General features: G+C 36.9%; 1 protein-coding gene across 2 annotated transcripts; it reads right to left on the reverse strand.

The window, feature by feature from the left end:
• Nucleotides 1-1,123: 1,123 nt before the first annotated feature.
• LOC140171929 (uncharacterized) lies at nt 1,124-27,590 on the reverse strand. 2 transcript variants are annotated; one of them, XM_072195273.1, is made up of 7 exons: nt 27,411-27,590; nt 13,289-13,358; nt 11,282-11,404; nt 10,350-10,534; nt 9,803-9,876; nt 7,418-7,537; nt 1,124-2,749 (listed from the first exon to the last, which is right to left on the reverse strand). In XM_072195273.1, exons 1-7 carry the CDS (start codon nt 27,452-27,454, stop codon nt 1,770-1,772), a joined length of 1,596 nt encoding a protein of 531 aa, XP_072051374.1. In that variant the 5' UTR covers nt 27,455-27,590; the 3' UTR covers nt 1,124-1,769. The 2 variants fall into 2 exon arrangements, with proteins under 2 accessions (XP_072051374.1, XP_072051375.1); XM_072195274.1 differs by lacking the exon at nt 7,418-7,537 and having other exon boundaries at nt 27,411-27,589.
• Between the last annotated feature and the right edge of the window lie 327 nt (nt 27,591-27,917).

The following is a 27,917-nucleotide window of genomic DNA, read 5'->3' on the forward strand; positions in this document are numbered from 1 at the left end:
TAACTTGGACTCAATTTTCATTGCTTAAAAGGAAACGAAAGTGTCTTGATTATTGAATATAACATGGACAAATCTTTCTTTTCCATGTTTTTTTAACGGGGGGGTCATGCATTTGGAGCTTACTTTAAAATTGACCACAGATAACTGAATTGATTTTGATGCAAGTATTATGAATTAGAACCTAGCTGTTATATCAATATTCATGATTTTTTTAGATTTGATAAAGTTTTCACATTTGAGCAATCAAAACGGAATCTCTATATTAAATGAACATAGATGCCACTTAGTGAGGTCATTGTTATGTTTTAAAGAGTCCAAGTGTGTGTAAATATTGGATCCCAAACATAATAATGATAAAATTGGATGCTTTACGCCCAATATTTATTGGTCTCGCTATGAATTTTAAAATATTGGACTCGACTATGTCTCATCCAATATTTTAAAACTCACAGCTCGACCAATAAATATGGGCTCAATCGATCCAATTTTATATAAAAATTTCCTGAAAAACATGGAAATATTCTGAAAATGCACTTTTCCCTATCCTTTTGCACAAAAATGGGCCAATTTTCTTCAAAATTTCCTAAGTGGCATCTCTGAATGAAGACACACAAAAATAGCATGATTTCTTGTCTGCATCCTAATGATCCCACATACCAAGATGATTTATCATAGAGCTGCATACTATAGTATATCAATTAAAACTATTCCAGATGAAATCCATACACCCCTATGGAAGACATGACCTTACTCTCCCACAAAGGGGGTGTAGATTTCAAATGGAATCACCCATTATGGTAACCCCATTTGAAATTCATACTACATGTACATGTACTTGTGTGGAAGATTACTGTCAATGGGAATAGCAAAAAGTAACAAATAAAAAACAAACAAAAAAAAACCACATCATATCATAAACATGTTTGTTTACTTATGAGAAATCTGTAAAATTGTTAATTGGCAAATTGATTACATCTGGGAAAAAATGTACATTTCAAAATCATAGTCAAGTCAGTGGCGGCACCAGAATTGTTAGTCTGGGAGGGGGGCAAGACAAATTTAGGGCTGAAAACTTGCCAACATTTGCCAAGAATTGCGCATTTTTCCGGGGCATTTTTGGCCTAAAAAAAACATTTTTCAAATTTCTTATTTTGACTGGGGAAGCCCAAGATGGGAGGGGGATGCCCCCATCATCATGGTGCCACCACTGGTTATATTTAGATCTTTGATTAACATATTATCAATGCTTAAATGCAAGACAGTAGTGAGTGCTTTGTAATTACTACCGTAGTTACTCTATTAAACGCCATGAGGGCATTGCAATTGTTTTTTTAAAGGTGTTTATTAGAAGCGAATATTCAATGGAAAAACTAGTAAGCTATGACTTCCAGAACTTGCCAAATACAACTTCTGGGTTGAAATACAGGGAAGACATATTATCGGAAAATACTATGATCTATAAGTGCATTTTTATTCAAGAATGCGATTTATTTAGTTAAATATACGAGCACTCTCCTACTATAATGTGGTGATAAATTGGATGGAAATGTAAGTTAGAATAGGATTTGTCCATGCAATTTCGAGATCATATGACATGTCTGTTTTTACTTACAACTCTTACATGCTATGGCATGAAAATTTCTGCATTTCGGCCACTTTTCCTTTGAAAACAGATGGGGTCAGTTAACAGAAGGGGGCGTTTAATAGAGTAAATATGGTATACCTTTCCAACTCAGTTTCTTGCATTCTGCAGACTACAAATTAGATTCTCATGTATCAAAATCTAGTTCTTCAAGGAATTTATCAATATCAAACTCATCTAAACTCTCTGTGAAATCTTCAACTACTTTGGTTGATAACCCTTGGTCCTCAGCCTTCCCAACACCTTTTGCTCCTGCAGGATTTTCAGTTCTTGTTGAGTTGGTAGACGTTTTTGTTGCAGCAGTCTCTTGTACAGATGCCGAGTTGGAAAGCACTTGGGGTTTTGACGTAGCAGGTGACGGAACCTGCTTCGATGTAGAGTCAGATGGCTTACTGTTTGATTGAGATGTGCTCTTTGGTAATTGCACAGCAGGTTTCACACCTATCCCAGAACCCTTTGCAGTGACACCATTGCCAGTCACAGCTTTCCCAGCATTCTTTGAAGTAGCAGCCTTGTCAGCCACAGCTGCTGCTACTTTGCCTGGTTGTACATCTTTACCATTCTGTGGTGACACCTGCGCTTTCACATGCTTTTCAGCAGGTGATGAAACCTGGTTCGACATAGAGTCTGGTAGTTTACTGTTTGATACAGATGTGCTATTTGGTAATTTCACAGCAGGCTTCACACCTATCCCAGAGCCCTTTGCAGTGGCAACATTGCCAGACACAGCTTTCCCAGTATTCTTTGTGTTAGCAGCCTTTTTAGTTACATTAGCTGCTACTCTCCCTGGTGGTTGGTCTTTCCCTTTCTGTGGCGACACTTGCACTTTAACAGGTTGTTTAGACACCACTTGAACATCTGGTTCATTAGTTCTCTGCTTATTCTCAGAGTCACCAAATGACTTTCCACCTGACACTGGCACTGGATTAGACTCTATAGTATCTGCACTTACAAAATCACTGTCCCATTCTAAATCCGACTCATGTTCCTTCGTTCCTCCCTGATGCTGGGGTGCCTGTTGAGAGGATGTTGGCGTCATCGATGGAGTTGTCTTGGATGTCGATTTGGCAAGAATATTCGCTCCTCTCTGATAAGGCTGTGAAAATCCTGAAATAATAGCAAGGTAGAATAAAATTATTAGCAAATGGTGGCATCACCTCAAAAGTTTGGGTAACGAACTCTCAATACAAATTCAATAGAAATCCAAGTAACAGTTTTGCAAAGTGCAACAGCAACATATAAGAAAACACAAGGGGTTAGATTAACAGACACAAGACTCTATGCTTAGAAGACTTTTGGGATAAAGGTTGGGATTGGGTTAATCCCTATTTGGGATTAGGTCATGGAACAACTTATTCTAAAATTGTGTGGTTCATTACATTTTTACTTGTGCTGCTTTGGAAATTCCTATTTATAAAGTGTAGTGTATAAACTAAATTTGTTTACAAGAATCTACTTAAATTTTCACAAATATACACAAAAAGTGACATGAGAATCTTTGTGAGAAGGGATTCTGAATTTCTGAGCCTGAATTCATGCCAAGGGTATGAGCTACAAAAATGCTGGCCTAAAGAAAGCTCAAGGAGGATGAGCAGGTCTAAGGCAGGCCTAAAAAGAGGATGCCCTTATGAGTCAGAAGGGGATAAAATGGGCTATGCCAATTAAAAGCCATATACACCCTCTATTGAAGGCATGGCCTTAATCTTCCACACACAGGGAGTGTAGATTTCAAATGCAATCACACATTCAGGTAACATGCCACTGATATCCACACTCCCAGTTTGGAAGATAAAGGTCATGCAGTCTTCCATGGGGTGTACAGATGTCAACTAGAATAGCCCATGCCTCATATGATCCCCCACTTATCCCCAGTCCGAATATATTATTACCAGTAAAAGCACCCTATTGATGAGTTTGCAGATGTGCATGACATGACATGCAAACTACAAATGTGCAGGGGTGGTTGATGTGCAGGGGTGGTTGATGTGGTGGGATGCTTGGGTGCAGGAGTGCATGGTGCGCATCTGCATACAAGATCAAATCCAACTAAAATTAATAAACCGAGAAAAAAAAACTTTGGTGATCTTACGTAAAGATCGGAAGGAGTCATTTCCTTGTTTCATCTGCTGATCAACGATGTCCCAAGGAAGCAAAGAACTTTGTACCAGTTTAGAATTTGAACCATTTTGTAAGCTGGGAAACTATACATTGTATGAATAGGATTGCTGCGTCTAAATCAAGCTTGCATTAGGTAGGCCTAATTCACACAGGAAATGCAAAATTACACTTTCTTCACTAATTGAAATAAAAGGTCTTTGTCAAATTTTTGCAAAGATAATAATGAAAATAATATGGATTTATTAAACACCCTACATTGAGCCAACCTATATTACATGTAATACCCTACATTGAGGCAACCTATATTACATGTAATACCCTACATTGAGCTAAGACATGGTTCATTCCTGAGACTTGGTGCTGGGAGAAAGGAAAGCTAGGTAGAAAGAGGAAAGAATCTATAATGCTAACTTGAGGCATAAATTGAACACACACAGTCTACCATTTATCAGCGACATTCATTATGTGCCAATACTGCAAACTATTCACACTTACAGTGTGGTTTGAATTAACGCCTTCCCATAATTGAAAATTTACCCGTTTCATGGAGAATACACAATTTCACACAAAACATTACACTGTTAGTACTTCTCCAGTACAAATGTTATTGAACATTCTTAACTTCTGTTTTTTTGGGTCAAAGAAACCTGCACTGCAAAATTATACATATTTACCATTGATGACAAGCTAGGAGTTAACATAGAAATGGACTGAGCTCAGACTATTAGCATTAATTCAAATATTATCACACAGCACAATCCAGGTTTTAAGTGCAATAATCTATTTTTTTCTGCATTTCTTTATGCAGTTAATGTCTCATATTGCTGTTTTATATAGTGTGACCTTAACGGGCTGTGCAATTATTAGCCACTGGTGCAACTATTACAAATATTCAAATTGTGAATATATCCAAGTAGCCGAAATAGCCAGTAGAATAACCTTACTCTTCATAACTGACTATAAGCTTCCTATGAAGCATGAGCCACACAGTGTGTAGTAAGACAGTACCATCAAGAGTGCTGATTACTTCTGGCTACTGAATATGTACTGGTAGTACATGGCCTTTGCCATGGCACTAGCTAGAGCTGTGTAAAGATACTGTACATTGTAACCACTCATGCAAACCCTCCCCTTGAAATCTTATATTTAGATAACTTTTCTGATAAGTGGGGAAAAGCATCTGTAATCTGCATCAGGTAATGATATTCTCTAAAGTGGCACTGATTGAAAATCTAAAAACAACCATCTGACACACCCTGGTTAGTTTTCTAATAATCAAATCACAGATAATATAGATAAAGAGAAAGAAACTGTCACAGAATTTGAGGTGCATCATGCCACAAGACAACACATAAAAAAGTATGCATAGTGGTGCAACGCATGCCACAGATATCCATGCTTAAGAGATATCATAGAAAGAAGACCATAGAAGGAAAGATCTGTCACCTGATGCACTTTGTGTTATAATTCCTCAGCAGGACTATCATCCTCATCTGTATCACAAACAAATTATAATAATACGCAGACTTGTGAATATCTAAAGCACCCTCTAAAAACCAAGCTTGCACTAACCCAGTGCAAGGAGTATAAACCCAGTACATCTACATTGTATCCCCTCTACAAGCACCGTCATTCTCACATTGCATCCCATTCCATACATTTTATACATTTCACATCAAGGAACTTAAAAGGAGAACACGTCAAGGAACTTATAAAAGGAGAAATAAGATTAGTAGACATAGGAGATCCAGTACATTGCCATGTTATAACAGTGTTGTTGATTACTTGTGCAAAAATCAACATCAAATAATGTGTCCAAAAAGAAAGATAATGCATCACACTATTGCAACCTTTAGTTCAGACACAGAGCATGTGTAATGTGTATGGTCATGATAATGTGTATTGCAACCATGAATAAGTATATTCACTCAGTACACTTAATGTTTTTATATATTGTTTTTAAATTTAAAAAAAAGGAAACAATGACAAGAAATTGCATCTATTGAAAAAATCCATTTAATCAAATGTGACCATCCAGCACAACTGAGCCCTGAAGTCGCCAATCATCATTTTTGAGATATTCAACCAAAATATTCTGCTTAAAATTAGCTTTAAAATGATGTATATCATGTCTATAGTACTTGACATTTAAGTAGTGAAAATCAATAAAACAGTCAATAAATCCTTTGTTTCCTATTGTTTATTGTTAAGTTCAATGGAGCATATCTCAATAGTGGCACTGGCGATATCCGGGCTCAGTTGTGGAGGATGGTCACAAATATGGTTTAGGTTTAAAATTAGGATTTTTCCAAGTGTTCTGAAACTTTTTTTGTGCAGTATAGATTAAATGTTACTTTTGGAAGTGATGCTTTCTTCAATAAAAGTTAGAAACTGATGGGGTATTGATGAAGATTTTAACACATGTGATAATGTGCAAGTGACTCTCTTCCATAAAAGTTAGAAACTGGTGGGTATTGGTGATGAGGATTTTGATACATGATGTTTACAAACAGGATATGTTTAGTACTAGACTTGAAACTTGACTTTACATGTCATGTGATGTTAGTGATGTACATGAACTCTGATAATAAAAGGCACTATTTGTGATCCAAGTAGATGTAGGAAATAGCTTTGAAGTGAAGGAATAATTAGTCAATAAAATTGTAGTTAGTCATTTCTTTCATTAACAAATTGGCAAAAAGGAAAAAAAAAAACAGTGATGATAAATATGAAGCTCCATTCAGTTGCATGTAATTTTCCTCTTCAAGGATCTTTATGGAGCCTCCCCCAATATTGACTTATACATAAACCATTATACCATTACTAGGTTATTTTGGGTCTCATCACTTGCAAGCATACCCATTAATTCTCTTTTTTAATGCAAACAATTTTTTAAGATATTAAGAAAAACATGGATAGTGCCTTTAAAGGAAGTCTCAGGCAATCACAACATTATGCCTTATATACATGTTAGAAAAATAATTATCACATGATTTTATTTTAAAAAAACTCATATTGATCATAAAAAGGCATACAAACAGCCCTCTCTTAACGCGCTGCATTCAAAATTCTCGGGCGCTGAAATTGTCTAGGGCAATGATGTCCCAGTCATGCCAGTAATACAACAAAGGCTGACGACAATTGAGCACAATTAACCATGACGTCATTGCAATAGACCATTTCAGTGCCTGGGAATATTCTATAAACTCATGTGATTCGTGCTTGATAATTACAAGACATAATGTTATGATTGCCGACGACTTCCTTTAAAGCACTATAGTGCACTGCTTGAACAAAGCACTGTTGTACACTGCTTGAACAAAGCACTATAATGCACTGCTTGAACAAAAGCAACACAGGTGAGAAAAAAAAAGATAAAGCAGCACGAGAATGGGTCAATGGGTTAATCCATATGGAAGACATGACCTTTACCCCGCAGAGGGGGTGTACATTTCAAATGAACTCACCCATTCAGGTATCTCCATTTAAAATCCACTCTACCTGTGTGGAAGATTAAGGTCATGTCTTCCATAGAGGGTATGTGGATTTCAACTGGAATAGCCGACTATTCTACATGATTAGGAATCAAAAGCAAAGTTCCCAAATGGTTTATGAAACAAATGATGACAATGACTTTGTGATCTCATCATGTACTACCTTGTTCATACTCCCAATCATAGTCATTATTGTTAGAAGACGATGTTACCATGGTTACTGTGCTGTCTTTGTGTTGGCTCTGTAGGTTAGTAGCGGGTCTAGCAGACACAAGGGAAGCAACTGAGTTGACAAAATCCATGCAAGCAATGCACAAAATAAAAGGGACACATCATACTGATACTAAGAAAAAATGGTATAGATGAGGCGGCATTTGGTACACTCTCTGTTGGTCTGAGATGGGCAACTGCCAGGCAAAGGACTCAGTGTACAGCAGGGACTGCCTTTTGAAGAGAGCGAGAGCAATTGCTCTACTTAAATCTGTCATAGGAGAGTGATTTTTAGCTCTCCTTAGTTGACTTTTCTCTGCTTACATTCTATTGTAAATGCTCTAAACAGCTCTCCTTGAAGACTCCAGAAGAGTTATTTAATGCTCTGCTGCAGATTCTGAAAGACAGTCCCTGGTATAGTTTACATGGATAAAGTTTATGTTTTTGCAGCAGATTACTAGTATAATGCCAAAATTGTTATCACACTTGATTACAAGTGCCACAAGCTACATATATAATATACAAAATATAGTTTTGCAAGTTGGGTTTTGAAAGGATTTGATGTGTTTTGCCATAGATACCCTGTATATTTTTTTGCCTAGTGTGAGAATCAACAGAGGGTACTCTGGATGTAAACATGTGATGTCACTGGCCACCTCATCTACAAAATGATACTAATATAATGCTAAGACTAGTACACAAGCTATCATGCAATATATTACATTACATAATTACTAAATGGCGTATATTGGGGTGACATATGTTACAGCAGGTGTGTCTACTGTATCAAACAAATGCAGCTATTGCAAGTCTCATACAAGATGTAGGGGTGGGTTGTGGGTGTGGTGTATGTAATTGCCCTCGAAACAAAAGCATTTTTATGAAGTTTTACAGTCCAACTGGGGACGTTTGTCGAACCAGGGACCATTCCTGGTTCCCATATATGTAATGGGTACCAAATAATCTAATAGTGCATAATTTGTGAGTGTGTCACCTATCTATAGGACATAAAAATCAGTCTCAATATGTCATAATAAATTGCGTATAATTTAATTTTTTGCGTAAACACGTATGACGCGGAAAGCTCAAAATGTCCATGGTTAGATAGTCAAATAAAAAAATATGTCTGTGTTGCATGGTCTAGGACAGTTAAGGGGTGTGTATTTATAATGGGTGTGACTGTTAAGGTAAATTATAGTTTTAATATAATAACTGCTATACCAGACAGCAATTGTAGCAGCTGTTCTCTCTTATGGTGGCAATTTAACTTCCTCATTTCAGTATGTCAACATGTGCAAACTGTTAAAATTTGTATGTAAGTGCTTTCAAATCTGGACCTCACTACATTAAGTTGACCGGTGTTTTATTGTTTTCTGGGATATCGTATCAAATGAGGTGTCAAAATACGCAGAAATAAATTCTGCTTCCAATGCATTTTACAGATTTGTAATACAATAGCCCCTTTTTGAATAATGGCCATTATTTAAGGGGGGTTAGTTACTTTTTTGAGATGTTTATAACATGAGTTGTCTTAATTTTGTTCATTATACAATTTGCACAATTACTATACTATTACTGGTTTTGGTGGCAATTCATTTTAAGTGATACCACCCAGCTTTGAAGCAATTGTCAGTAATTTTAATATCTAACATTATACTATAATGATCAGCTCATAAAAAGCAAGAATTATTTGTTTTTTGCTACTGCGCGAGTCAATTAAGTCCCAAACTTACGCCACACAAAGTCACAAAAGCATGCATCAGTCATACAATACGCAAAGTGTAGTCCATGTGGGTACTGCGCCCAGCAGTATGTACACCATCGTATATCAACCCATGATGTTGAGTCTCGCCTATTACGAGCTGATCAGAGTATTGAAATTATATATACTATATTGCTTTTTCAATTCTTCATTTTTGGATTTGTATATTTTTGTCTAAAGAATGCACACTTGGTTTATTGGTTATCTATGTTCAGCCACATGAGAACCTCATTCCCTATCTTTAAGAAGGCTGAAATCACATTGGCTTCCTACATGTAGAAAGTAATTGATATAAAGTGTACAAATCACATTGTGCATTGCCCATAGAATAGACTGAGAATGAGATATGGAAGGCATGTGGAGGTGTACTAATTAGTCCATATTCCTCTCCACATGTGATCTACAAATATGGTGGAAGTCAACCTTCTCCATAAATTTAATTCATTGGATATCATACTAGCGACACATTAGTTTAATATAATTCCTTTGAGAAAACCGATATATATTGCGATAGTAATTGCTACAGTTTGTATAATGTATATGTAATTCCCATCTATTATTATACTCCTTCCTTACCATTTGCTCTGACGGCTTGTGATCTTGCCTTGACGGAATCTAGAAACATTTCAAAGTCATCTTCACCTCCAGCTCTGTAAAATTGTACAAGTTTTAAAAGTTGATGATTAGTAGAAATTACAATTTGGATATTAACTTTAAACATGTACCTTGCACCTAATGACCACCTTGTCAACCCTATAATTCCTTGTGATGATGAGTTTCAGTCAGAAGTCAAATTTGGACCCATCGATATATCAAAAGTCAAAATTTTCAGCTGACTTCTACCCAAATTGTCTTACTTTTGAAAAATTATCCCCCAAATTTGGGCAAAATTTCAAACATTTTGACAAAATTGGATTATTTTTCAAAATATTTGAGAAAATTTGGAAAAAAGGAGCCATCAATATACTAAAATTAGCCTAGAAAAAGGGGTCATTGGTATACCAAAAGGCTGAACATGCTACCCATGTTTGTGGCACACCCCTGTTTTGGAATTTGTACTGAGCACCCCCCTGGGATTTTCACCCTTGCATACGACATCACAAAAATCATTACTACTACTTACACATCCCAATCATCATCGTCACCCAACCATGACGGTTTATTGACACTCCCATTAGCAGTTAATTTCTTCTTCTTCTTTTTGTCCTGCTCTTGAACTCTGGCTTGCCTGGCAAGACGCGCTGCTTCCCTCTTGGCTTCGTGCATCGCTTCTTCTTCAATCTTCAGATTCTCTTCTTGCCTTCGAAGCTGTAAACAATAATGCAATGAATTTGAAAATAAAACTAAAATAAAACTAATTTGTAAGACTTCACCTGCAAAAGGACTAGTGCCTTCAAGATGGGTGTCACCTTCATCAGGGACTGCCTTTTGAGGAGAGCGAGAGCAATCACTCTCTACTGCTGTCCTTAAATCTGATATAGGAGAGTGATTTTTGGTTCTCCTTACATTCTATTGTAAATGCTCTAAACAGCTATCCTTGAAGGCTTCAGAAGAACTATTTAATGCTCTCCTGCAAATTCCAAAAGACAGTCCCTGCTTTATGTAAGCATTCTCAGCATTAGCCTACAATCTTGTTAAAAAATGTTCATATGTATACTTATCTTCTCAATAATAATCATTATTTCAAATGGTCTCCATTTCCCCTGATCAATGTTGGATTGGGGAATGTTGTGTCCGCCTTCAAAGTAGTATTCAAAACTGATTGGTATGGAAGGGAGAAGTATTAGGACCTTCAAGCTTATAGGCTACATTGACACCCCAATCAAAATTCCACCACATGATGAGAATTTTCACCGCCAAGCTCATACACTGAATCGGACTTAAGTACCAGGTCCAGGTATAGCACCATACATGTATAAGTGAAGAGATACAATAGAGGTTACAGGGCTTCTCTAAGTGCACAACATGATATAGTACCGCCAGGGTTTGAACCAGCAACCCTGCTATCATGAACCAGAGCCTGTACCGCTATATATCAAAGAAAGTACTACTCACCTCTGCATCCAATTCAGCATTCTTAACTCGTTGATCCTTCTCAAGGTCAGTGAACTTTTTATTCAATAGATACTGTCTCTCTGTATCTGTGATTACAGGGTTATCACTTGAGGGAGTATTCTCCTATGGAAGAGAACAAAACAAAATTATACACCATATTTATCTAGGGGATATTAAATTGCATGGACCCATTCCAAACAGAACACAAGGATTTTTAACCTTCTTCAGACAGATCCATCCAGCTCACCATCTCCCAATGCTGTTAACCCCATGAGGACTACCTGCCGATTGGCCAAAAAGAAGTTTTCTTTATCGATTGGACCAATCAGCAACATTGCTCCATTCTGATTGGTGATTAAAGTGAAGATATCACATAATTGACCAATCAGAGGCAATGTTAGATCGGCAGGTAGTGCTCAGGAGGTTAAGTCTGCATCAGGGGCTCTGCATTACTAATATCCCACCACCGAGAGCTGCTTTTTATCACACATCGCACTGCACACATATTTTGCACTGCTGTTTTGAAATTGCATTCCTGGCCCTCTATACATGCCCAACTTGAAGTGTGCCTGTCAGGGTCTTAGCTAGCCACCCGTCTAGGGGTGTAATTTTTATTTTATTTTTTATTTTTAACAAAAGTTTTATCAGGGGTGTGAGAGGCCACAGACCAAAAACGAGGAAAATCACTAAAAACAGTGTAAAATCAAGGTAAAAACACCAAATATGGGCTGAAAATAAAAGAAAAACCACATAAATTTTGGCAACAAAAAAAGAGGAAATCAGCTCTCACATCCCTGTTTTATAATGTTTTTCCTACCCTTACACAAACTCTAACCCCTTCCCAAACCTAACTACATGTATACAAACCAACCCAAGCCCAACTAGCCTAACACCCTTGCCCCAACCCCCAAAAGGAACCCCAAAATCGGACCTGTATTAGCATGTTTAGTAAATGCATTAAGAATATATATTAATTAAGTTTCAATTACTTTATTTAGCCTCATCTCATCAAAATGGCAATTTTTATGGCTAATTATAGGAAGGAGAACCCTTTCACATAATTTTGGAAATTAAAAAAAATTCTAAAATTCTGAAAATACAAAAAAAAATATATTTAAGTTTTTTTCTTCTGGGGTAAGAATTTTTTTCTTGCATGCAACAGGTTTTTTCTTGCAGGTTAGAAATATGATACATTTTGTAAATAGGTCCATGCATGCATTTTGTATATATGATGACCTATGACCTATTTATCAAACTTCTAACCTGCATGAAAAAAACTGTTGCATGTAAGAAAATATATATATATTTTTACGTTTAAACGGTTAGCAATTCTTCTAAACGGACAGTGCATTTAACGGACGGTTACACATGAAATGTTAAAACGTAGACACCCTTACACCCGTCTGGCCGTCATTTTAGACGGGGAGTTTGCTCATGGGACGGGCAAAATTAATGCCTTTGACAGATGCTATATTATAAATTGTATGTTTTGAGAAGCTAATTGACATTTTTAGTAGACCAGATTTGTAGAACAAGGCCATATCAGCACATATTTGAACTCTTTGAACCCCCAATGGGCTATAGGCGTCTGGTAAATGTTTTAAAGGTCAAATTTGTATAGGCAATTTTATTCAAATGACAGGCAACTCTCAATGTCTAGCTAAGACCCTGGTGCCTGTCATCATGCAGTGATTACACTTACTGAGGAGGAGGAAAAAGAAATATTGGGGTCATGTATGCTGGACATTGGCCCTTTACACTGGCACATGTGTAGGGTGTGTGTGTGGGGGGGTGGTGTGCCAAAATATATGTGTCAAACTGCAGGCCTATGAAATTATATTAATAGTTTACATTAATATTAGTAGTTTTTATTACAAACAAAATTTTACAAAACGTGCCGGTTGTTAGGGAGTGCTGGCTGGGGCCAACAGGCCTGTGTCAACCAGCATATTGACACGTCTGGTGAAAGCCAAACCAGGTGGCAGTATTTGTGTTTATGATACTTACATCTTCAATAAGATTCTCAAATTCAATGGCAACATTGTAATCCTTGTATCGGCCAACAAAGTAGTTTGTTCTGTACAAATGAAACAACACAAATCAATTCTTTTAAAACATGATTAGCAATTTAGAGATTCGGTACAATAACTAATCCTATCAACAATCTCATCTCCAGTTGTTCTTCATCAGAAAGGAGGATATTTGACTAAGACCGTATTTTCCTTGTATTTACATATGTGAAACCCTATAAAATAATTAAATTGGGATGAAAGATTTCACAAAAGTTCATCTGGGGTGAAATGCATTTCATTAGGAATTTGTAGGCCAAACTTGTGTCTGGGGTCGCATGTCATATTGGTCCTTTAATGTCTGACACTTGATCTGCAAAATGGGAGAAAAATCCACCAATTCTGACAGAACATACAGGGTGTCCCAAAATGATCTGTAACATGTTTGGAAAAAATGTTACAATTATGTGACATGATCTGGTCAATGGAGGTCAAATGAGGCATTTTTGACAATTGAGTTGCTATTGTAAAAAGTAATTTTTGGCTAGCATATACATGTACTGAAAACACCCAATGTCTAGCATACTTGGTTCTAAAGTTATGGAGTTTTGTGATGTCTATTTTCTCATGTATATGTTTTTGGTAATCACCAAGGACATGGAAAACAAGATCAATGCCTAGATGCAACATCTTGCTACAGAGGCATGTTAAACATTAAAAGAGTATGGACAAGGCATTAGCCAGTGGGGTGTCTTTAGGGTGTCCAAAGACCAAAATTATTTTACAAAATCAGGGTCTCCACTTCCTATTTACTCCATTATAAAAATCCGACTTTTAGGGTGTCCAAATTGAAAACAGGGTGTCCAAATGACACCTGAACACCCCTCTGGCTAATGCCTTGTGTGTGTGGATCAGATTCCAAATGAAACCATCTACAATCTGACCAACATCACTCCACTGGTTGCCAAAGTCAAGAATTACCAACTCAAATTTCTCGGCCATACTGCGTCTTGAAGACAATGAGCATGTGAAAGAATATGCCCTTTATATTCCACCACATGGGAAGAGGAAACCAGGATGCCACGCACACTGTACATGTACTTACAGTATGTCCAGCACCTCCTGGGAGATACTGAAGGGATGCTGCAGCCAAACAAAACTGTTTCGCTTGCCTAAGATCGCAATACCGTATTGGTCCGAGTATAGTCCCACCCGCTTTTTATTTTTTATTTTTATTTTATTTTATTTTTTTAAAGTTTATTTTTTCCGGTTTTGGAGTGTCCCTGGACCTAGACCTAGATGCTAGGATCATTCATGGTTGACCTAAAAAAAAAAAATGACATGAATACAAATTATCAATTTTCATATTAAAAATACAAAATATCTTGAAATTTTTTTATTATTATTTTTTTTACAATTTCTGAAATTTTTCAAAAATGGCTAATCAAGTATTTTGCGTCCATAACACATGCATGTGGACGCAGACATAACTTCGAAATTTAATCATTAATTGATGATAAAAATAAGACATTTTTATTCTTTAATATTTTTAAGGGCGTACTACACCCATATATTGGTTTGATTGGTCTAAAAAAATATTTTTTCATTTATAGCTAGGCGATATATGCACGGATCATGTGAAATTAAAAAAATTATGAAAAAACATCGTTTTTCACCTATTTGTCTTAAAAGTTGATTGGTTGATAAGGACGCTTATTCATCCCTTTTTAAGGGATTTTTTATTTTAGCGAGAGTACGTAGTCAATCTTCATAGGGATGGGCGATACCAGCTTTTGGTACCCATTGTCGAACTAGAGCAGTCAGGGGTTTGGGTCGAATTTGTAGAAAAATAAAACAAAATGAAAAAAAAAAAATCATGCGAGCGCTTATGCGCACGAGGGGATTGTCTGAGGGAGGTGTTCCCCTCAGAAATAAAAAAAAAAACGTGTGCAAAATGAAGATCTAATTGAAGCGATTTGGTGGACAATTTTGGCACTATTATGCCAAGGCCTATATACTAGTGTAAAATTTTAGTTTACGGCCGAAAATTTGTGAGAGCCTTTCGTGGACAAGTTTCAATTCCCTATTATCGTAGGCCTATAAATTGTTTTAAACATAAATCGGCGAAAGCAGAAGCGAAAATGGCCACTTGTAGGCCCCCCTATATCGATTACGCAGGGGAGGGTAAAATGAAGACTAAATTGAAGTGATTTGGTGGACCATTTTGGTACTAGTGTGTACAATTTTACCCGCAAATTTGTAAAATGATGGTCCATGAAACCTTCCTTGGACAAGTTTTCCCTGTAAGCCTATACCGCAAATTGGGCTTAAATTTGCAAATGTTGGAAGAAGAGCGAAAATGATCATATGTTTATCCACTACGAGGGGGAGTCTGAGGGGATGTTCCCCCCTGAGAAGTTTGAAAAAATTTGCAAAATGAAGGTCGAATTGAAGCCATTCGGTGCATTGTTTTTACACTACTATCTGAATCAATTGCTTTAAACAGAAAAAGGGCCCAAATCAATTTGCAAAACTTGAGATTGGCAATTACTAAAGCATGCATAAATCGATGAAGTCGTTATGGAGTCCGCCTCTTAATTTTTGACTTTGGTGGCAAAATGTGAGGGCCCTGCATATCGGCGGACCCGCAGTAATTTTCACGTGCTTTTAGGACGAGGACCCGCCTTCAAGCAATGCCTCGTCGCAGGCCTCTATAGGACCTACTTCCAATCGTCCCGACTGTGCGGTTATTTACATGGGCCTACTCAATTACGTGCAATTTAGTTTCTCTCCTCCTTTCCTCCATTTTCTCTTCTCTTTTCTCCTTTCTTCCCCTCTCTTCTCTTTTATTTATTTATTTGGGGGGGGCGTCAGCCACCTGAATCCAGCCTTTAATTGAGTCCATGTGTAGGCCTATGTTGGGGATTGGAGGGGGTACTGAGGCCTACCACATTTAATAACTAACTTTTTACTCTTTGTGGGATTTCAATCGCAACACAGGTAATAATAAAACCAGTAGCAAACTTCACTTTACCAACAAGATACAACAACTTTACAACTTTCTTTTTAATTAATGAAACAAAGCTTATTTTTGACTCAGAGTTTAAATTTAAGATGCTAGTCAAGTCAATAACTTTGCACATTCTTCGGGTTCCTTTGTTTCCACTCATGTTAAAAGAAGACATAAAACCTGATGATCAGCTGACTCTTTCTGTTGACAATTTAAGTTTAAAACATTATTAACACAATTTTTGTGTTGAAATTAATTGTAAACATTAAACAAAACCAATACATTGGCTATAGTTTCAAATCTTTCATAACATATAACCGTGGTGTTTGTAAAATATTTTGTAAAAGATTTGCAATTAGGCCTACTTTGATTGGATTCAACATTGCAACTTTACAATGCTCAAGAACACGAAAACTTCGGTGTGTGAAACATTGTTAAAAATTGTATGAAATGAGGATTCCTAGCGTAAACTAGTTTCTATACACTTTTAAATGTGAATGATAGGAAGTCTGTAGGCTAAAGGGGCCCCAAATATTTTTGTGATGAATTTTTTTGCTTCGCCCCCCAGCAAGTGTTTGTGAACGGTCGACGGTCCCTATAGGCCTACCACACACAATTTATTCGCTACCTGAAGTCGCTAATAGAGAATGAAAGATTTTTTATTTAATATTTGTTTTCAATTTTCGAATAATTATTTTTGTTTTCAATAGGCCTACAGTTGTACGTTCCATAAAAATAAAAGTATTGTATCGGAAATTGACCGATACCAAAATGGTATCGAATCGCCCACCGCTAGAAAAACCAAATCATGGCGCCTGTACAAAAATGTATGCGGAAGTCTTTCGGGAAGCGAATACAGTGAGTTTCATGGATTTACACTGGATTTATAATGGATTTTCTTAAAGTGGAATGATTTCAGCATGCGGTACAGGTAAGTGACGAAACTGTTAATACACGTGAACTGGTAGGGTGTCCCATTTAGCTGTTATCATTATGAACATACCGATTCACATTACAAATGCATTATAAATCATGTTTTGTAAGCTTCCCGTATTTCCTCAGAAAACTGAGCAAAAATTCACCTAATACTGAAAACCAAGGCATTTACTGTTCTTTAATTTCAACCTTATCAAACCTGAAACAAATATGCTGCCTTGCGAACACAAATTTTGCATATCATTGTCAACTAAAAGGGGGGAATAAGTTTAATTTCATTGATAACATGAAATTGATGCATATTAATGTTTTCAAAGCTGTGCATAATTAATTAATTTCCCCAAAAAATAATTGTTATACTTTTTAGCGCCTGTCACAAATGCTTAACAAGTGTGAGTGATTGGATTAACGGTATCAATTCTGAAATTCTAAAGAAACTCGATTTTGTGAATCGAGGTCTATGTACCTCTTCCGAGCTTCTACCTTTAAAAGCATGTAAGCTACATTGATACCGATGCCACCAATAGAACGAGAAGATTTGCCCCTTCATTTTGCATACCACTTTGACCAATTTTTTTTTCTCATTTCTCCACAAAATGCAGAAAACCCGCAAAAAAATCCAATGGGTGTAGTACCCCCTTAAGATAATAAAAGCCCCAAAATGTTGACCCACCTGCTTAAGAATTGTAGTAAATTCTGCAATATTTGTAAATGCAACGTCAGGAAATCGTGCACTTTTTTTTTTTTTTTCGTACGATCGCTGTTTGATGGGAAAGTCCCCATTGATGCTTTGTTTACAAAGCTTGCTGGAGTGATGAAGTGTAGACCCGGGGTACGGTACGTGTGTTAGCAACAAGGGGCTACATACCGTTCTGATCATGAAATTCCGCTGCATTTCCCAGTATGATTGATCGTGAATTTCAGATGGACGCACAAAAACATGTTTGGACGCAAGTTTTTTCAACCTTGTCAGCAAACTTGCGTCACACATGACGCACATTTTAAAATCCTTAAGGGGGTACTACACCCCTGCCCATATTTGTGCCTATATTTGCATTTTTCTCAAAATTATAGCACATTGGTGACAAGTAAGATATGTATATTATAGGGGCAAGGACTACAACTACTGCACTGGAAATTTTATTTCAGCACAGACAACAGTTGTGGAGTTACAGTCAAAAATGAGGGAAAACCAATATTTGATCAATAAATCAATAACTACTTGCCTTGAGTTGCTAAATTTTCAGTGCAGTAGTTGTAGTCCTTGCCCTATAATATACATATCTTACTTGTCACCAATGCGCTTATAATTTTTGAGAAAAATGCAAAAATAGGCACAAAATTGGCCAGGGTGTAGTACCCCTTAACGGAACCCTGACTCGGACGAATCACGGTAGTTGGAGAAAGCTTGTAGTCGCCTGCTCCGCAGCCAACTGATGATGATGATGATGATTGTTTTTTGTTCAGGTGTGGCATAACTAAATGTAATTGAAAATCTATGAAAACCCTGGTTTTCATTTTCAATGTAAAAGACTCACATAACACTGTGGAAAATTGCACAGCACACTTGATCAAAGCATGGCGTCTTTTCATGCACATTTAATTAGAGGTTAATGACTGTACTGTGAAAATCGCAACAACTGCACATCAGTTGTTTTGAGGGTATCGTAAAAAAGTCAAATTCTGGGTAGGCCTACCGTACTTCAGATTCTAAAAATAGCGATATGAAGTACGTATAAAGCTTCCTGATTCTGAATCTGCTGCGAGGAAAATTGTGGATTTACGAAATGAAATAACACCTTCATTCACACATTATTTGGTAAAATATTCAACAAACTTTATTTATTCTTCTCACTTGGCCCGATTTTATATTGAAGTGGTTGATGGGCGGCATGCATGTACTGTAGAAAAGTTACATGCACATGCAAAAATCTACATGCACTGGTGCATGCATGCTTGCACCTGTCCTAAATCGAACCCTGCCACCAGTGCTATATAGCCAAAATAATTTAATTCTCGATCATGAGAGCCAACTTGGGTACGCACAGTTATTTGCGCAAGCGTACTACGCAATTATACCAGCGCTTACGTTACGGTGGTCGGTGCAAACGCAGCTTCTGAGAATTGACCAATTACACGGTCATTGCTAGGCAAGTTCAATGTTCGGTCATGCAGGTCGCGTGATCGTGTTATTCTATGAAAAGTATGCTGACCCACGGGGTACATCCTCTCAATGATCGAGAATTTGTTGTTTTGACTAGTATAGCAAAGTCCTTTCTAGAAAAATTATTTCATTTGTGTACATCATCATGGCACATTCAACTACGCTTGTTACTCCGCGACTAATCATGCTAATACACGAGCGTACAACGCTACTTTACACGTCCATATAATATATATATGCGAAGTTATCTGCATACAATTTTACTACGCACTTTTAACCGGTTAACCGTCCACGCAAAAGAGTATGTTCCACGACCACGATGTACACAAATTAAATAATTTTTCTATATTATTAGGGTTTAGATTTTTTTCTTCAGACAGTATTCTACAGGCCTTCATATATAAATGTTAAACTTTTCAATTACTCAACGTCTGCTCAGCATCTGGAATCAGTACGACGGCAACTTTGTGACCTCTTTTGTTCGACAGAAAATTTATACGGGTTGGTGAACACGAGTTACGTAACGCAATGTTGAAATTTTAGCCGTCAAACACGTTTTATCAAAATAGCTCCAGAAATGGAAGACACGGGTCGTATATTGCTCCATTTATGTACCCTAACCACAGGTAAGATATCAAACATTGTGTAAAGCAACAAATAACTTGTAAAAGTTGAATTAAATGGACAATAAAGAAGCTTGAACATGTCCAAAGTAGCTCGGAAAATGAGAAAAATTGCATGTCACGAACACAAAAATGTTCATATCATCAAGCACGAAAAAGCGCCGGAATCAAAAATGGGTGTCATGTTATAGAATAATTAAAGTGAGCTTGCCTGAAAATTTCATCAATTTTGGTTGGGGTATATTTTTAGTCGTATATTGAACACGTTGAAATGTTTATCTTTGTGCGTGACTACTGTCACGCAATATATTGTAAGGCCGATGTTTTTCCTGCAAAAAACTTGCATTGTCAATTGTCCATTGTTGGTTATTTACCTTGAAAATAATACTCCCAACGTTTAAACAATTTAAAAGTCAGCATAAAGGTTTGTGTTGCATTATTTGGACGGTGTTAATTCATTCCAGAAATAGAATTCACGAGTGAGCCATGAGTGGGAATAACTTTGCTATTATTACCGTATCTATCAAATCAGTGGTATGGCTTGGTGGTAAATACCAGGGGTAAATTAAAAATTTGGAAGTTTGATCTTGGTTCGAACCCCGCTAGCACCTCTCTTTAATTTATTATTTTATTTTAACTCATTTTTTTAAATTCTAGTTTTCATATTTTTATTAAATTTGAAGTGTTGTTATTCCAAAAATGATAACAATATTTATAATATTAATAAATAACTGTCAGGAAGGTTTTCACATTACATTTGAAGCAGGAGTAGCGAGATAAAATGAAAGAAAACACCTAATATCTTGACCGCTTAACTGTGGTGTTCTATGGGGGATTAAATAAGACATCAAAGTTAGTTGCTCTTTCTGGAAAACGAACTTGGTTGATTCCAATTAGGTGTAGGGCTAATCCGAGGTGTAGGCCTAAGTTGGACATTGTGTAAAAATGACAAATATGCCAAAATATTAGGTTTGAAATTCGTGCTTTTCGTGATTTAATATGTATGCATAAAAGCTCATAAAATATGTTGTCGATAGGGGAGGGGTCTAGTCCAATTAAAAAATCGTGAAAATCTGTGTTGATGTTCCTTTATAGTCCTATACTCCGAGTATATATTCTTGAACTTAAAAATTACTTAAGTTTGACATGCTTTATTTGAAATTATTTCATATTGAAAGCTACTGAACTTAAATGCAATTTTTAAAAAAGATATCAAATCGAATGTAGGATTAGGCCTAAATATGAAATACTTAGCAACAAGAAATAAATCATGAAAAAGGTGGGCCTTCAAGCTGACATTCATTAGGCCTATGGTCATGTGTCTTATGGTGGGACCACAAAATACCTGGTGGCGTTACATTTTTCTCTCCTCTTTCTGATTTAACTTGTTGTCACAAAGCTATTCTTGGTCCAATTGCATCAAATTTGGGCTCATTATACAGCTTGATTATTCTAATTTTCAAATATGTTTCACAATTTGGAATTCAAATTTGTTTAATTAGTGAAAAATATTAAAATTTTAATGAAGATAAACCTGGTGGATAAGTGGTAGAGGATAAGTGGTAGAGGAGTATGTACAATCTCTATGGCAAATGCTTTGAAGACATGATATCTTTTTGAATTTTAAATTATATCATTGTCAAATTGTGTGCTATACATGCAAATCATACCTCAAATGAAAGCTTGTTCATTCATTATTCATATTCAGCAATTAATTTTATCTAATCGTGTTTATAAGTATTCACTGAGAACCGCAAGTCACAAGAACCACAATTTTTTCCTATTCACTTACACACAAATGCCAAAATTTTCAGTCACAACATGCATTTTGGATTTCAATTGTTGTATCTTGAGAATTATACACCCTAAGATAGGAAAAGTATACATTTTTGGAAAGCTTTTTACCCCAGGAATCTAAATATGCAGTTACAATAAATGTAGGATACACTCTAAAGAAAATATTTTTTTAAATGTAAGCAACATTTGGTGCATGAAGTTACGTAAATTTTCGCACCCTGTATCACCACTTTGGTCAATCATAACATAGCAAAAGTGTACATTTTATTAAAGTTCATAGTGTGGCCTGTCACCAAATAAGATTTCATTTGAGGTATTCCATATCAGTAGCAAATGCAATAAATTACCAATTTACCAGTAAAATTAAAAATTTTCATGATATCACCCTATATATTTTCTTACACACCCTGTATACCAACTTCAATTTTGCATAGTTGGATTCCTTGGAACATAAGCTTACCAAAAATGTATAGTTTTGTTGGTGTGAGATGTATAGTTTTAGATATGTATCAATTTTAGTGAAAAGGAAGACAAATGATCAAAATCAGTGCTTGTAACGCAAATGTGCCCCACCATAAGACACATGACCCTATATTATTAAAGACAAAAGGGAGAGAAAAAAAGAAATAAAAACGAACTGAAAAATTCTAAGAAGAACATGATGGGAATCGAAATCTCAACCTTCCGCACTGCAGACCTTCGCTCTGTCCACTAAGCCATCGCATCTTATTCTTGCAACGGGTATTATTGTGCTATGTTATTTCTCGTTCAACATGTCACGGTATCTCACTCAACAACAGTCTTTTTAAAACTGCTTGTACTTCAGTTAAATGAGATGATACTACCTTCTTTGACGACTACAATATTTTGTTACACAATAGAGTATTTTGCATTAATAAAATATATAACAATAGACGTTTTTAATTGCTATATTGATCAATATAACATGCATAAATAGACAGCGCCGGCTGGGATCCATTTCGTGATGCATCGTCACACTTGCAACGTTCGGGTACGACTTGAGGACTCAAAGAACACAACTTTTCAACCTACGACTAGGTTGTTCCACCGCTCATTTTCGCTGAAAATTTAATACAAGCTCTGGTTAATTAATGTTTATCATAACAGAAAAGCATTAGACCGGCGTTTCCTCCAAGCTGTAGATATAACCATTTTAGTGATCGTGACATGCATTTTCTCTCATTTTTAGGCTACTTGGCCCAAAAGCATTCATTTTTTCCACAATAATTCAACTTTTACACGCTATTCTTTGCCTTATACTCATGTTTCATATCTTATCTATGGGCTCAATATAGGTGTCCTAGGCAAACCTTAGTTAACACATTTACTAGTCAGCTTAATTCGCCGAGACCGGGCCCCAACACAATGCATATTTACATAGAAATTTGAATTTTTTCGAGAATAGGTGGGTGAAGGAAACCTACATAAATATGTTTTCTATACTTCACTTGACCCAAATATATGATTTTTATGGTGATAATCAAGTCGCACATGGAATTTTAGAGGATTTTGATAGCAGTTCCATTAAAAAAGCTGCCATCGCCATGAGACTAAGATCTAGAAACACCCCGAAATGCCGTTTTGGGGAATTTTGCTAGCTGAATCTTTTTGATGAAAGTCAATCTTTGACAAGATATAACTTTGGCTTTGCTACGGAAAGTGCTATGAAAAAAAGGTTTTCAGTTTTGGCTTAGTTTACTCAAGGGCTTTAATTTGATATATAAAACGATGCAATTTGATGGCAAATTTGAATTCACCTAGGATACCTACTCAATATGGAAAAGAAGGGAGGAACGACTTATATCTGGTTCCATACAGCAATACGCAGTATAGGAACGACTCGTGTATTCCTATACGCAGTATAGGAACGACTCGTGTATAAGCAAGAGTCAAATTTACTTAATATCCATATGGTTCCTACATACTATGCCAAGTATTTCCCAGGTCTTGTTAACCTACTTAATACCTACAAGTACAAAGCCCAGTCAATTGGGCTACACAAAAGTAACCAACCTATCAAACTTGTCATGTCAGTAATTTCTTTGTTGATTATTATGCAAGCCGGTGATTTACATCCGCATCCCGGCCCTTATAAACCCAAGTTCCCATGTCTTCTGTGTGGTGAAGCAGCCAAATGGGGCCAGCGTGCAGTGGCTTGTGATCAGTGCCAAGGCTGGTATCATGCAGATTGCATGGACATGAACTCGGTAGTGTATCAAAACATAGCGGATGGTAGTAATGTATCTTGGATTTGCTGCCAATGCGGCCTTCCAAATTTCTCCAGCTCTCTGTTTTCAAGATCAGACATTGAGCTGTCAAACAGTTTTTCTTGTTTATCACCTGATTGTGACAGCATTACCAGTGAGTTTCCTAGCTCGCCTTTGGCTTCCTCATCTCCATCCACCAAATCCAAGGGTTACCAGAACCCTAGACCTACCTCCAAACCAAAAAGAAACAGCCTAAAAATCCTGGTTGTAAACTTCCAGGGCATCCGCAACAAAACTGCGGATTTGAGAGTTTGTATTGATGATAAAGACCCAGATATCATCATAGGGTCTGAGACTCATTTGAATGATTCTGTGAACAGTTCTGAGCTGTTCCGTCCAACTTCACGGTTTTTAGAAAGGATCGCAATTTCGGTCCTGCCAAAGGAGGTGTGCTTATAGCAACCAAAAACGACCTCATAGCCACTCATAGAGTGGACCTTGACTCGGAGTGTGAGGCGGTTTGGGTTTCAGTTGAACTTCAAGGAGCTAAACAAATTATCATTGGTTCGTTCTATCGGTCCCAATTGTATGGTAACACTGTTGAGTATTTTGATCAGTTACGTGAGTCCCTTTGTAAAGCTACTAAAAACAAAAACAGCCAAATTTATTTAGCTGGGGACTTCAACCTTCCTGACGTTGATTGGCTAACCCAATCAATACCACCTGGCTCCCAATATGTTGCCCTGTCTAATCACATGCTGGAGATTTCAGCTGAGTTTGGGTTGGATCAGATTGTCACCGAGCCTACCAGGATTGATAATATCCTTGATCTCTTTTTTACCACCAATTCCTCCTTAGTGGAGAGCTCAACTGTGATACCAGGCATTTCGGATCACGACGGTATTCCCCTGATTGTTGTAAACTCAAAACCCATAACTGTTAAACCTAAACCAAGAAAAGTGTACAGCTATCACAAGGCTGATGTCAGTGTTATAAAAGCTGACCTCCTTGAGTTCAGTAATTATCTTACAACCAATGATAGTTCCAATTCAACTGTCGAAAAGTATGTATACGGATTTTGAAAATAAAATCAAAGATGTCATGGATGCCCATGTACCAGCTCGAATGGTCAGCAAAAAGAACCTGACCCCTTGGATTGGTAAAGGTATCAAGCGCTTACATAGAAAAAAAACAAAGGGCATACAACAGTTGGCGTAAACAACCAACACCTGACACCTTTGAAAATTTTCAGAACCAAAGGAAAGTGACTTATAATGAAACTAGAAAATCATACAGGAAATATATTAATTCAGTGTGTCTTGACTCCTCAAAAAGATTCTGGTCATTCATAAAGAGCCTAAAAAATGACTCTTGTGGAGTCCCCTCCCTGAAAAAGGATGGTGTAATTGTTTCTGGAAATATCCAGAAGGCTAACATACTCAATGATACTTTTAAAAGGTTTTCACTCAGGAGAAAGCTACGCTCCTCCTACTTCACCCAGTATAAATGTTCCATCCATGCCCGACTTTGAGATTTCAGTTGAGGGAGTTGTTAAGCTTTTAAAAGATCTTAAGCCAAATAAGGCTTCCGCCCAGATGGTGTACCTGCCCAAATTCTCAAACTCGCTGCTGATTAGGTGGCCCCTGCTCTTTGTTTGATTTTCCAAAAGTCTTTGGTCACATGTAACCTACCATCTTCCTGGCTTTGTGCTAACATCTCCCCTGTTTTCAAAAAAAGGTGATCGCTCAGTTGCTTCCAATTATAGGCCCGTTTGTTGACTTCCATTTGTTGCAAAACCCTTGAACATATTATCCATTCCCAAATAATGTCTCACTTTGATAAACATTCCATCCTCACCAATAAACAGCACGGTTTTAGGAAACACCATTCATGTGAATCTCAATTAATACTTACAGTCAATGACCTTAAGTCTTCCCTCAATTCCAGATCCCAAATTGATATGATTATTATGGATTTCTCAAAAGCATTTGATACCGTCCCCCACAAACGTCTCCTTCACAAATTAAACTTATATGGTATTAGAAACAAAACCTTCACTTGGATCTCTAATTTTCTCACGCACCGCACCCAGAGGGTCGTTGTCGGGGTGAGCACTCGACTTGGACAGAGGTGACTTCTGGCGTTCCCCAGGGTACGTGCTGGGACCCTTGCTTTTTTAGCTTTCATTAATGACCTGCCCAATAATATTACTTCTGAAGTTAGACTGTTCATGACGATTGTGTTATGTACCGTAATATTTCTAATCAATTTGACCAGGATCAACTCCAAGATGACCTTGACACCCTGGCCCAGTGGCAGGATGATTGGCAAATGCACTTCAACACCAAAAAGTGCTTTGTCATGCGGATTACACATGTTCGTAATCCCAAGGTCTACAATTACACCCTAGGACAATCCCCACTGGAATCCACGGGCGTGTCACGCTTATCTTGGAGTTGATATTACTAACAACCTAACCTGGAATAAACACATCAACCGTATTACATCTTCTGCAAATAGATCTCTTGGCTTTATAAAAAGGAACCTTTACTCTTGCAACAAATCCATCAAAGAAAATGCATATTTCACCTTAGTTCGCCCACTCTTGGAGTACTCATCTTCAGTTTGGGACCCCCATACACAGGATCTTATTAACAAATTAGAAAAAATTCAACGCAGAGCCGCAAGGTTTGTCGTCAATGACTACTCCAGACACAGCAGTGTTACTGAAATTCTCACCAACCTTCAATGGAACTCACTCAAGAACAGAAGGACAGTAAGCAGATTATCAGTTCTCCAGAAGTCAAGACAAAACCTCCTCGCCCTGCCGGTGAATGACCTCCTTCTGCCGGTCCGACGCCTGTCACGGCACCAACATCCCAACTGCTATCAACTCATCACATCTAACAAGAACTGTCACAAATACAGTTTTTCCCCAAACAGTCAAAGATTGGAACTCACTTCCCTACTCAGTAACCACCATAGAAGACACCAAGCAATTTAAAACAGCCGTCATAAGCCACCTCAACCAACAAGACTAGTTAATTTCATGCGCACACCTCATCCTGCGTGTATGACTCCACCAGGAGTGTTATGCAGTATATATTCAGATTCAGATTCAGATTCCATTTTTTTGATGTTTTCTGAAAAACCGTATTTGCCACCTGATTTTCAACATTGCGTTACGTAACAGCAGAGGTCACGCCGGTAAAAATTACCGGAAGTGAGCTAAGTTGCTGTCGTACTGGAATAAGTAAGCTTATTAAAATAATCATGATCATGTGATGATGATGATGTTATTTTTTAAGCTTACTTGAAATTCACCGTGCCAGCTAGATGTTTTAAATTACTACATCACTTACTTTTTCTTGGTCTGGCCAAAACAAGTTCCTAGGCAATTCCCCATTTCTCTGGATGCTATCTACAGTTCTTTATTGAATCAACATGTTGGAAATGGTGCAATTTCGGAGCATTTTTGGAGAGTACTCAAAATTAAGTCACGGGAAAATACGTGGAGTTTACATCAGGAAATAAAGTACCCTCTGCAGCAACTATCAAAGTTACAATTGAATACCAACTTATAACGAATAATAGTGAAAATGTGTATGTTAGTAAAAGAGTTTATAATACGCCCTTTAACACGCCCTTTCAACTTTGACATACAGATTAGACTAATTCATTTATATTTAGGGGTTTCTTCCATATATAAATTTAATTTCATATTTTATCGTGTTTACTGACATTACATATTCTTGTTCAAGATATTAAATATAAATAATTTTTTTAATAAAATGAAAATAATGTTGTAATTTTACTTTCTGTATGTAGTATAAATAGTAATTTTTATTTACTTACCCCTATACAGAAAA

Source organism: Amphiura filiformis, chromosome 15 (genome assembly GCF_039555335.1).
Source record: "Amphiura filiformis chromosome 15, Afil_fr2py, whole genome shotgun sequence".
Taxonomy (NCBI): domain Eukaryota; kingdom Metazoa; phylum Echinodermata; class Ophiuroidea; order Amphilepidida; family Amphiuridae; genus Amphiura; species Amphiura filiformis.